Consider the following 13,444-nt stretch of genomic DNA (forward strand, 5'->3'; position numbering starts at 1 on the left):
TTTATATAGCCATGAAACTGAGATCTCATAATCTGTGTAACGTGTAAGCACAGGAACTGGAATGTAGTCATTTGCTCAATAAGTGTTAGCTCTTCTTTCTCTCTTTCATCTCCCCTCATCTTCTTTCTTGACCCCCAGGTACAGCAGCAGTGGAGAGACCCTGTAGCCCTGATCCAAGGGTGGAGCTTTGCACATTGAGTGTGAGGACTGAACACATAAGGGAGCTGAGAGTAGAGAGGGATGCTCGTTCAGGGAACCAGTACAAGGTGGGGCTGATAGGGCGGACTGGGACCCTCCATGAGGGCGAGGAGCATGTGTCATGGGTGTGAGGCTCTGAGAATCCTGCAGGTGTGATGAGCCCAGGATGTCAGGATTTCTGAGACAATGAGGGTCTGGCTGAAGCTGAGGTCCAGCTTCTGGCACTGAGAGTGGATGGCCAAGGTGGAGTGAAGGCCATTGGAATTGAAGAGGTCAGAGATGTGGATTCAAGGCTGTGGGATGGTTCGTTCCCGAGATGGTTAAACTTCCCTTGGTGATGTCAGCAGGTAGGGGGGTGAAGTAAGCCTGGGAACCAGAAGTCGTTGTCCTGGAAGCCTGTGTGGGAATGACCAGGATGTTAGAACTGCCTGTGGAAGTGGCTGATTAGGATACAGGAGTCTGGAAGGCGTGCCATCGGAGGAAGGGCTATAAGTAACTCTGAAAAGGAAGAGGCATCTACCAAGAACCCTCCCTTTAATTTCACTGTTGGGTGCTGGTGGGCGCATCCTTGTTCTGCAGAACAAGGCTAGGGTGTGGGTCAGGAGGCAGGTTTCTATTCAAGGAAGGCTGTGCTTTAGTAAAAGGTGTGGACCCTCCGTTCTTCAAGCTGTTTTGAGAGAGGCTGGGTGACTTCCTTTATGGGGTGCCCTGGAGTGGTACTTTTCAATCTTTCCCAGGTCATGACACACCTAAAGAATAATTATATGGCACACGGAGGTAAGTAGGAAAGGTGGCTGATAGTGGAGGGTACCGAAAGCCTGAGGGGACCAGCCTTGCCTGGTAGCCTTGAGATCTCACTTGAGGAGATAGGTGTCTTCATCACCTGTGGTTCATTCACGCCATACCAAGGCACCCCATTTGGGAAACTCAGCTCTCAAAGACATTTTTGCTATGATTGGAATGCAATGTGCCCATCATCGTACTCTGCTCTTGGCGTTATTCCCTCATGTACTTCATGACATCCTGTGGGACGTGCGTCATGGCCCTAATGTTACAGTGAGTCACCTGACACTAACCCAAGTCACCCTAAGGTTAAAAGACGGAGCCAGAATTCATGTCTGGGGCCCATGTTCCTGGTACTGAGATGGTGCATCAGGTTCCTTCAATTCTGCCCGGGTTCAATCCTTTGAATGATATCCTGGTGGGGCCCATTGGTGAACCTTGATCCCTTTGCCCTGCTTCAGGTTGCCCCTAACCTGAGACATCTTGTGAAAACATTTCCTGAACTCTCTGAGCTGCAACTTTTTAAAAAAATTTTTTATGCTTTTTTTTGTTGAGGAAGATTGGTCCAAAGATAACATCTATTGCCAATCTTCCTCCCTTTTTTTTTTTGCTCCCCAAAGCCCCCAGTACATGCTTGTAGGTCATACTAGTTCTTCTCTGTGGGATGTTGCCACAGCATGGCTTGATGAGCAGTACGTAGGTCCGCGCCCAGGATCCAAACCAGCAAACCCCCGGCCACTGAAGCGGAGCGCATGAACTTAACCATTCTGCCATGGGGCCGGCCCGCTGAGCTGTAACCTCTCAGTCTGAGATACCTGATTGTCAACTCATCCTTTCAGGGCATATGTCTTTCTTCTCTCTTGTTAACAGTTGTCCTTGTCTTCCAGCTTGGAGGCAGGGGACTCACCATTTGCCTCTTTGAGCCCATCGCCATCTCTCTCGTCCCCAAAATGTAACTGAAAAGAGCCTTCATGGTTTCCAAATGATGATAGCTCCATAAACCGATTAAAAAGGCCTTAATAAAACTGACTCGAGTTATTTTCCACAGCTGCGGACTGTGTGCCCTTTGTTTTCTAATGATTCCCGACAAGAAATAGGGACAGTTTTTCTTTTTCATGTGGTTGGAAGGACTGGGAAGGCTGCTTTCTGTCTGTCTAACTGCTCACCCTGTTTTCTTTGCTTCGCAGACAATCCATGTTGCTATCGTCTGTGCCGGATATAATGCCAGCCGGGATGTCGTCACCTTGGTCAAGTCTGTCCTGTTCCACAGGTGAGCATGAGTGTTGTGCTCTGTGGGTTCATGCGTGTAACCGCCTGCCTGCGTGTTTCCTTGGGCAATGGTTAAATAAGAAGCACGTTTCTCATCGGTCATTTAAGCTGCCATGAAAATGTGATTTTTGTCTGAGACCCTGGGAAGATTATTGTGTTAATAACGTTTAACGGCAGTCATTGGGTGCTGTCTCACAGTGTTTAGAATTGTAGCTCTTAGACCTAAAAGGACGTTCAAGGATACCCCAAATTTGATGCTTCGATTTCTTCACTGGTTTCCCTTGCCTGACAGCCTCCAAATCTTTCCTTTTATGCATCCCTGTTGACAGGTTGTGTTATGGACTGAATTGTGTCCCCCTAAAATATGTCTGTTGGAGTCCTATCTCCCAGGACCTCAGAATGTGACTGTATTTGGAGAGAGGGCCTTTAAACAGGTAATTCAATTAAAATGAAGTCATATGGGTTAGCCCAAATCCAGTATGACTGGCGTCCTTATAAGAGGAGGAGGTTAGGATGAGGACTCACGTAGAGGGAAGACCATGTGAAGACCCAGGGAGAAGATGGCCATGTGCAACCCAAGATGAGAGGTCCCAGAAGAAACCAGCCCTGCTGACACCTTGATCTTGGACTTCTCAGAGAATGAATTTCTGTTGTTTAAGCCCCCAGCCTGTGGTATTTTGTTATGGCAGCCCTAGCAAACTAATACAGGTTGTTTATTCCAGTGTAGCCTGTCCAACCTCTGGGCATTTCTGACCATTAGAAAGTCCTGCCTTAGATTAAACTGAAATTTTCCAACCTATAGATGATGTCCATTGGCCTACTGGATCCCTGTGGAGCCAGTCCTACATCGGGTATGTCCCTTCTCCACCCGGAAGTGATCCTGCCACTCCTGAGTCAGCTCTTCTCCAAGTTCAACTCCTGCCACCTGCGTCTACTCTTTTATAGGGCTTTTCTTCTGTTTCTTCACTATTTCGATTGACCGATGTCTAGAAATACTTGGGGCATATCCAGAATTGAATCTATCGTTCCAGCCAGTGCCTTTGGCTCTGTTCTAAATTCTCACCAAAGGTTTGAATGGATCTTGTTCACAACTGTAGCCAACAGTATGGAAATGGATCAGATGACCGACTCAGGACCCAGAAGGTTCTCAGTACTAGGAACAGTCATGACAAGCTCTCAGAGTTCAACGGAACAGAGATCAGTGTGAAGTTTTATCCCCGAATCCACCTGTCGCTGGCATCAGCAGAGATGGGAGAAATGGTAGACAGCTGAGACGTGCCAACCCTGTAAGAAACTGGCATTCATCTTTGGTTCCACCTTCTCTCTCAGTCCCCCAACCAGCCCGTCTATTATCAGCCTCGCCTCAAGGTTCTCCCTCTTAAATATTTTTCAATTCCAGTCCTTCTTGTCTCCCCAGATCCATCCTCTCTAATGCCAGAACGATGTTTCACACAGGCAAATCAGATTTCTTAAAACCTTTCATTGGCTTCTCCTATGTCGAAGGGAGAGAATGGGACCTCTTTACCTTGGCACAGAGACTGTCGTGGATCTGATGCTGTTCTCGGCAGCGTGATCTGTCTCCTCTCCTTGCTGTGACTTCATGCTCCAGCAACACCGACCTGCTCCCACCCTCTCAAGGGGACCCTGCCTGTTGTTTTCATCAAGCTTCTCTGTCTGCCTGTTTCTCCCCTCCCACCTCTTCCCCTATCCCAACCTGGAAAACTCTTCTTATCCTTTAAGACTTCACAGAGGCATCATTTCTAGTGAGAAGCCCCCCTGAACCTGTCAGTCTGGGTTGGGGCTTCCCTTCTACCAGCCCATGGTACCTTGTGCGTCTTTCTATCATTCCATCTATTACATTGTATTTCATTTATCTATTCATGTTATATCTTCTGCAGTAGAATGTGGGACTTCAGGGGACAGAAACCATACCATATTTTTCAGTGTTCCCACTATCTTAACAAAGTACTTAACATGTAGTATATGCTCAATAAATGTTTACTTGTTTAACAAGTGAATCTGGGGGACTTTGTTAATAAATAATCTGAAGATATATTTATTCAATGACTGAACTAATATATCTAGCTTGGACTTAGTTTGACTTCACATTTATGCCACTATATAGTTGAATGATTTCCAGCAGGTCATTTTTTTTTTTTAACTCTTTAGACTTGAGTTCTTATATCAATTAGCTTTTGCTGTAAATCAGTTCACCCCAAAACTCACTTGGTTGGAAGCAACATTTATTTATTAGCTTGGCTGTTTGTACTGAACTTATCTGGGTAGTTCTTTGGCTGAGGGCCCTTGCGTGCCTGCACTCAGCTAGTGGATTAGCAAGATATCTGATTCCCTGCCCTCCTGGGGAGGGCAAGGGGGTTGGGAGAAGTGAGCAACCCACAGATAGATCACAGTTAGTGCTGCGGGCTCTCAGTTCCTCCTCATCGCTCTGTCCACTTGGCCTTGGGGTTTCACTTGTACATCTAAGACAGAAATGGGAATGCCACATAAAGAATGCTGGAGTGGGGCTCTACCCCACATCTTTTGAGGGGAGGTGACACACTCTTTCCACCTCATCACAGGTCTTGTGTAAGTTCTGAGACCCTTGTGGTTCTGCACCCTTCATCTGCAGCTTGAAACCAGGCATTTTCTGGGCTAAGCATTAAATTAGGTGAATGGTTCTCAGCCCTTAATGTATTTATTCCTTGTCACCACTGAAGAACCTAGATCCCTTTCAGATTGAAAAAAAAAAAAGCCCCCTTTTTAGAGAAGAGTATTTGCATGATTACAGATAGTCAATTATGCTATTTCTCAATTATGGCAGATTTTAAGGGCATAAAAACTTCTGGTGGTGTTGGGTATAAATATTATCGCTGTTGCTTTAGCTACAAAACAAGTGATTCCAATAGTTATTGAAATGGTAAGAATCCTATTGGGTATAAACTTTTACTCCTGCAGTAACTGTGCAGCACAAAGATGTTAAATTTAAAAATAGCAGTAGTTTTATTCTAGGTTGCTGATGGCATACCATACTCACACGGAGGCATGGGGATTTGAGAAGAAGGCAAATTCTTATGATGTGTTACGAACATTCTACGCCCCACGTCACTGACTACTTGATCTTCTTGGACCAAATCACCACTTAAGTCCCTCCCATCCCTGAAATTCTCTAAATGAGAATGATTCTGTGAATTGATATGCTGGTGATAATGAGTTGAGATATGAAGACAAAAGACTTTTGAAAGACTTTCGGCTCAGAAAGTCCACCTATAAATAGCTTCATTGCTTCCAGAGCACGTTATGGGGATTAACTAATACATGATTATAAAATACTTTGACAAATGAAGTACCTTCCGAATGTTATTAATAAAATAATAATAGTGGTGCTGGATGCTTCTTTTGGCTTTCACTGTTAATTACAGTAATTAGATTTATTTTTCCAGACAAGATTTTCAGCAAATTTTTATTTAAGGCTGGCTTTGCTACATCAAATCAATTTTACTCCTGCGGTATGCCTGTGACAGTGGGTACACTATATTTTAAAAGATAGTAAAAGAGGGATATGAACGCTGTCATACACTGATGCTGGGACTGAAAATTGCTGTAATCTTTTGGAAAGAAAGTTCAAAGTATTCTGCATGAGACCTTGACCCTATGTAACTACTTTAAGGACTCTTATCTTAAAGGGATAATCTTAGCTACAGAAAAAGCTTTTACAAAACATTACTTATAAAAATTGGTATAATTCTTAGAAACAGGAAGACTAAATAATGGAATGTCCTCTTATAGCAAACTGTCTTCTTGGTTGGTTTTAAAAAGTATGTCATAACGTGGACAAATGGTGTTTTATGATATAAAATAAGTGATAGTGCAATGCAAAAAGTATGCATAATATCATTCTTCTGTATAAACAGAGGCACATATGTGTCACATGCCTATGGATACACACATACATGGTCGAAATACAGTGGAGGTGAAAGACTAACAGAAAATAAATTTTAAAGTGGCATTTTTGCATGTCGTGTTGGGGGTGGTTGAAAGAAAAGTGATCTTGCTTTCATTTTTCTCTTTACCTGTCCTTTTGGTCATCTCATTATGCAACCTCTATGGTGAAGAAAAAAGGTGGATGAGAAAAAAATAAATACAGGGTATGTGTGAGTGAAGGTCTCCCTGCTAGAAAATAGCACAATATGTGTCTGTGTCACTTAGATGGAAGGATATTTACAGAAAAATTTGGGGCATGTTTGTAACTCCAATCCTAATTGCAAATAAACTGGGAAATATGGCTGCTTTTCTGGGAAACTGAGCTTTTAGTGAGCAGAAAAAAAATATGTTTATTTAGTAACTAAGTGTTTACCTCCTGGGCAGGAAGGTAGACCAGCTTGTAAAAATGTAAGGGTTGTCCCTTAGGATGATCTGCTTACTCTCACACTCTGCAACCCTGTTGGTGGGAAGAAGCTGGGTGGTCTTCCTTACTTTGCATATCAAACAACTGTTTTGTTTCTGTGGGTTTTTTTTGAGGAAGATTGGTCCTGAGCTAACATCTATTGCCAGTCTTCCTCTTTTTGCTTGAAGAAGATGGTCCCTGAGCTAACATCTATGACAGTCTCCCTCTGTTTTGTATGTGGGATGCTGCCACAGCATGGCTTGACGAGTGGTGTTTAGGTCCGTGCCCAGGATCTGAACCTGTGGACCCCAGGCCACTGAAGGTGGAGTGCACGAACTTAACCACTATGCCACTGGGCCAGCCCCCAGCTGGGTTTTTTTTCAACTTCACTTGTGCCCCTGAAGAACATGGAGGATAAAATAGCATATTGGTGACTGTATCTGCCTTGAATTGTCATCTTGCTTCTTCAGGCTTAAACTTATTATAGAAGCAGATTGTGAAGAAAGGAACCCAGAATTTAAATCAAACAGAGAAACAGGAGCAGGTTCTGATTCTGGTCTTGCCATCTGTGAGCTGGGTGACCCTAGGCAAGTCATGGTACTTCTTAGAGCTTTGGCGTGTTGCCCAACCTCACCTAAAGCCCTGTTTTGAATATCAAGAGAGAGAATCTATGTGAAATATTTTTGTATAGTATTTATTTTACACTTACAAATGCAGTTCTCACTCAGCATCAGGCTCTCTTCTGTGTTTTACAGATATTAATGCATTTAATGCCCATGTGACCCCACGAGGTGGGTACCGTTATTATCTCCATCTTACAGACAATGAAACTGAGGATGAATGTGTTGAGTCATGGCTCATGGTCACAAAGAGGATGGGCAGGGCTGGGTTTGAACCCAGTCAATTTAGCTGCAGAATCTGAGCTCTTAACTAAAAACAAAGTTACCATTTGGAGTATCATTATTCTCATTTTTATCTTTAATCATCATTTTGGGGGACCACGCAGACATTGTTATCATTACTGTGATCTATATAATCATCTTCATCCCATGCCAGGGATGTATTTTTGAGGTGCTGAATAAGGCCTGGACATTAGCATTCTAGTAAGACTTAAGAAAATAGCATGGAAAAAGAAAAGAAAAAAAACGATAACTATATGAGGTGATAGATATATTAATTAGCTTGATTGTGGTGATTATTTCACAGTGTCTAGCTATATAAAAACATCACCTTAAATGTTTATTATATGTTTAATGTACACCTTAAATATACAATTTTTTTGTCAATTCTACCTCAAAGCTGGGGGGAAGAAGAGAAACTAGCATAGACCTGTAGAATCTGTGCACAGGTAAGAGGTCTGTGCTATTTGGTCCTGCACGTATATGTGAAACCAAAGAGAACTAATTCTTGTGGTTCAGATGCCAGGTGTCACACAGGCCTTTGTATTTGAACTTCATCCCAACCCAGTACAGTAGATGCCATTGTCCCCACAAATGGATGAGGAAACTGAGGCTTGGAGAGGTCAAATAGCTTGTTCAAGGTCACAGGGGAGTAAGTGATGTTCCTGGGTTTCCAGCTCTAGCAAAGCCTGGAATCCACGCTGCTTTTACTACACCACGAGGCCTTTTGATTTTTCTGGAAAGTTGCTCTGTTCTTCTCCCATGGATAACTTTTCTGACATGATACTGACTTGTCTTTCAATTTACCCCCGTTGTCAAGGCCACTTGTCCTCCCTCAAACCAAGAACTCACACTGACAAACCCTCATTCTGGCTGCTCTGTTTTTCTGCAATGAGTTCTGTTAAATCTCTGAGTGTAACAGAGTCCCTGAGCCTTCGAGTTGCTGTCACAGGCTCGTTCTTTTTCTAAAATTGCAATTCCGTTATAAACTTAATAATTAAGGATTATTTCGGCTCAGGTGTCCCTGTATATTTTAATAAAAACAGACCCTGGATTGCCTTGTAGGGGCCGTGCCACATTCTAGACAAAATAAGAAAGGAGAGGCAGGGAGAAAGCTGGGGTTTAATCATCTCTGCCTCTTTGTATTACCATATTTATTGCATCCCAACCTGGAACAGGGGAGCAGTTAAGGAAACCAGAGGCAGCAGGAGTGTTGCTCATTACGAGCCAAGTCTGCAGGCTCTGCTGAAGCTGAAGCATATACTGGCTTTCTCTTTGCTGTGAGAGTGTGATTGGGTCTGAATATTGAACAGGCCTAATGTCTGTGTTGTTTGAAACCAGGCAAGCTATGTGAGGGACCTGTTGTGTATGGAGATGTGGACCCAAGCCGGCCTGTTCAGGTGGAAGCCTTTTCTCATAGACTTAAAGCATGTTCCCAAAATGCATAAACTTGTGACTGGTATAAAAAACTATTTTAGGGAACCGGGCCTGGTGGCTGAGTGGCTGGGTTCATGTGCTCCGCTTCAGCGGCCCAGGGTTCGCCAGTTCGGATCCTGGGTGCCGACCTACACACCGCTCGTCAAGCTGTGCTGTGGCGGCATCCCACAGGGAAGAACTAGAAGGACCTACAACTAGAATGTACAAGTATGTACTGGGGCTTTGGGGAGGAAAAGAAAAAAAAGACTATTTTAGATGTTGTACAGATATAAAATTAAATAACATTGGATCATATATGGAGAAAATTATTCCTTTTGTGATTCTTAATGAGGTCTTGCTATCTTCCGTTGGTGACATTCCCTTTGGTGAGCTATGTCCTGAACATCTGTCTACCTCTTGCTAATTTCCCTCTGAAATAAAAGAGAATAGGATGGAGGTTCCTCACCTTTGGCTGATTTTGGAATTTGCAGAGCCTCTCATTAAAACCATTTCTTACCTTCCTGAATGCAAATCAGAGAAGTCACACATGGAGAATGAAATCTGACCTTTATTGCCTTTAGTCCTGAGTTGTAGGATGTTCTTTTAGAGGTGGGTACAATCGGGCTTTCGTTTTTGTCCCCATGAATTGGATTTACTTTCTGGTCAGAGGCCCACTTGGACAATTGCAGGCCTTTCCCACGTGGGCAAACCATTTACTGTACAACAGAGCTCTCCAAGAAAGAAGCCCAGAAACAGCTGAGCAGACCAGGCCTAATTCTTTCTCCCAAACTCGTAGGTCAGAACGTCACTCCCCATCTCCGGCAAACCAGTAAGTTTTGGGATGTCATTCACGTACCATAAAATTCAGTCTGTAAAAGTATACAATTTGGTGGTTTTTAGTATATTCACAGAGTTGTGCAGCCGTCACCAGTATCTAATGTTAGACTCTCTTCAGCATCTCAAGAAGAAACCCCCATACCCATTAGCAGTCACTCCCCATTTCCCCCTTCCTTTATCCCCTAGCAACCGCTAGTCTACTTCCTGTTTCTATGGATTTGTTTATTCTGAACATTTCGTGTATAGTCGCGTGTCACTTAACGACAGGGATGCGTTCTGAGAATTGCATCATTAGGTGATTTCGTGGTTGTGTGAACATCATAGAGTGTACTTACACAAACGTAAATGATCTAGCCTACTACACCTCTAGGCTTTATGGTAGTAATCTTATGGGGCCACTGTTGTATATGGGGTCCGCCATTGACCTAAATGTCTTTATGTGGTGCATGAGTATAAATGGAATTGTATACTGTTTGGTCTTTTGTGACGGGCTTCCTTCACTTAGGATAATGTTTCAAGGTTCATTCACGTTGTATTATGTGCCAATACTTCATTCCTTTTCATTGCTCAGTAATATTCCATTGTATGGATATTCCACATTTTGGTCATCTGTTCATCAATTGGTAGCCACTTGGGTTGTTACTACTCCTTGACTATTATGAATAATTCTACTATATAGGTTTGTATACAAGCTTTGTGTGGACATACGTTCTCATATGTTTTTTATATATAACTAGGAGTGGAATTGCTCAGTAACTCAGCAGTAGTAACTCTGCTTAATTTTTTGAGAAACTGCCAAACTGTTTTCCAAAGCAGCTACAGCCATTTTAAAATTCCACAAGTAACAAATGAGGGTTCCAGTAGCTCCACATCCTCACCAACACTTGTCGTTGTCTGTCTTTTTTATTTTAGCCATTTTCATGGGTATGAAGCGATGTCTCATGGGTGACTAATAATAAAGATGTTGTGCTTCTTTTCTTATGCTTATTGGCCATTTGTATATCTTGTTTGAGAAATGGCTGTTCAAATCTTTTGCTCAGTTTTTACTCAGCTTACTTCTTTGTATTGTTTGAGTTGTAAAGATCTTTATATATAATGGCTACAAGTCTCTTATCAGACATATGCTTTCATATATTTTCTTCTGTTCTGGGGTTATCTTTTTCACTTTCTTGATGGTGTCCTTTGAAGCACAAAAATTTTTAATTTTGATGAAGATCAGCGTATCTGTTTTTTCTCTCATTGTTTATGCTTTACTGTCATATCTAAGAAACCATTGCCTAAGCCAATGTTAAAAGATTTACTCCTACATTGTCTTCGAGGTGGCTTTTCACCTAGCTTCCAGGTAATTATGTCAAGCTGTGAGGGCATTTGGATCTCTTTGGTAATTATTCCGTTGTCCATTTATTCGTTCTTTCAATAAACAGTTACTGGATGGTTATATCTACAAGGAACTGTTATAAATCTGGAAATAAGATATTAACAACACGCAGCTCCCAGTGCCAAGACTCCATCCAGCAGGGAACAGAGAAGTGAATAGTCAGTGGATTATTACAGACATCTAAGTTTTGAGCCCTGAATTCAGTGGGAGGTATGAAGAAAGGCATGTGGCCCAGGGGAATGGCTTCCTCAGAGCCGTGGTGTCTAAATTGAGAACGGAAGGCTGGAAGCAGTTAGCCAGCAGTGTGTGGGTGGTGGAGGAAGAGACGACAGCATGAACACAAGCCTGCAGGAGAGCATGGCTACTCCTGGCACTGCACCCATGGCCAGGAACTTTCTAAGCACTGGGGTTGTTGAGAGTAAACAGGAGAGCAGCTCCTTTGTGAAACTAGAGCACCTCTGCCCTAGACAGCTCACATTCTAGTGGAGAGTGGGAGATAGACCTGCAGAGGACTATGGGGATTTCCAGTTCTAGTAAGTGCTGGGAAGAAACCAAACAGGGCAATGGGGCAGGGAGCGATGGGGGAGAGAGAGGGGCACTTGGGATGGGGCGACCACGGAGGTCCTCCCTGAGGAGGTGACACTTGAGTTTACTCCTGAAGGAGGAGCAGGAGCTGATCCCATGCAAGCCTGGGGAAGAGAATGACTGGAGGGCAGGGTTCGAGGAGGGAGTGGGCAGACATAAGCCTGGAAAGGTGGACGAGGTGAGATCCTGGAAGGTCCTCTTAGCCCCCTGCGGGAGGCTGGATTTCATACGTTTTACAGCAGGGGACTGTGTGATCATTTGGTGAGAGCACAGGGTTTCCAGGATGGAGGGTTGGAGAGAGCAAGCTCAGAGACAGAGGAATAGATTCATGAGCTATCACTGAAGGTCAGATAGGGTAATAGTTAAAATTTACAAAGTCCTTACTGCCTGCAAGTCACTGTTCTAAGTGCTTCGGTCCATCTGACACCAACTATGAGGTAGGAGCTGTTATTATAAACTCCGTTTTACAGATTAAGGAACTGAGACTCAGAGATTAAGAAGCCTGACTGTGGTCACATCATTAGTTTGTGACAGACCAAAGTAAGAAGCCAGACAGTTTGGCTTCAGGGACCCAGCTCCTAACCATTAGGCTAATCTGCCTCTGAGGACTTGCCACTGATTGGGTGTGTGGGATGTGGCAAGGCAAGGAGCCTAGATGATGCTCCCATTTCTAGCTTGTGAGGATGGAGAAGTGCAGCTTTCACCTACGTGGGGAATTCAGGAGGACGGGCGTGTCTAAGGGGCCAAGAGGACAGAATGAGCCCCTGCTTCATATCCCAGGCATTGTTTCAGGGGCTTGGCTGCACGACTCTGTGTCTCCATGGAGCTTACAGTCTTGAGGAGAGACAGGTACTAAGCACACGCTCCAAAATAGTCACTTGGTGTGTTAGAGTGGTTGTATTTGGGGCCGTCTTGATTCTGAGGGGTATGAAGGTGGGACCATCTGCTTGGTAGCTGGATTTACAAGTTAAAGCAAAAGGGACACGTTCTGGCTCAGACAGAAGCTCCAAGAAAAGTGGTCTGGATGATGTTTTCAGGTGCTTTCCCTGTGGCCACCGAGAGGTGCAGGTGACGAGACCCACATTCTCATGATGGTACGGAGGGCACCGCACTAGCAGGGCCCCTCTGCGCATTTCGTCTCCGGAGAATGAGACTCGAGCCGCTGCTGGTTAGCCTGCATTCGATTGCTGAGACAGTGTGGGCACCTGCCAGGGACTCAGAGGTCTCCTGGGCTGGGGCCCTCATGTCCTCTGAGTAAGTGTTTTCATAGTCTTCGAATGAGGGAGACAAATGAGGCACTGACCCCTTTGACAATGCAAACACCTAGTCTTGCCCTAAAGATGAGCTGAGTTTCTTTCTGCATTTACTCTTCCTACTGGAGAGACTTTAAATGGACCAGAGGAAGAACATGCAGGGGGAATACCTCATAGGAATGCTTGCGGCATCCTCCTCCAAGAGCCTGTTCTCTCACCCACGCTGGTCCATCTTCCCCTCTGTAACCAGATTAACCTCCTGAATTGCAGCTTTGATCTGCTGCCTGCCGAGCGCCCCCAACCTTGTCTGGCTCCCTTTCTCTGAGAGAATGAAATCACGGTTCTTAGGAATTCACACACTCTGGCCCAGCCTGCCGTTAGGACTTTCTCTCTCTTTTTCTTTTTATCCTCCTTACTCCTGGAATACAGTAGGTGTCCAATA

General features: G+C 44.1%; 1 protein-coding gene across 11 annotated transcripts in view; it reads left to right on the plus strand.

Moving 5' to 3' along the window:
- Positions 1–13,444, plus strand: part of LARGE1 (LARGE xylosyl- and glucuronyltransferase 1) — a 539,997-nt gene that overhangs the window by 253,098 nt on the left and 273,455 nt on the right. For all 11 annotated transcript variants that reach the window (XM_070506993.1, XM_070506995.1, XM_044780870.2 and 8 more), the window contains one exon: positions 2,169–2,251. In XM_070506993.1, the coding sequence (XP_070363094.1) occupies positions 2,169–2,251 (83 nt within the window). The remainder of the gene's footprint in view (positions 1–2,168; positions 2,252–13,444) is intronic.

Source organism: Equus asinus, chromosome 4 (assembly GCF_041296235.1).
Source record: "Equus asinus isolate D_3611 breed Donkey chromosome 4, EquAss-T2T_v2, whole genome shotgun sequence".
Classification (NCBI taxonomy): domain Eukaryota; kingdom Metazoa; phylum Chordata; class Mammalia; order Perissodactyla; family Equidae; genus Equus; species Equus asinus.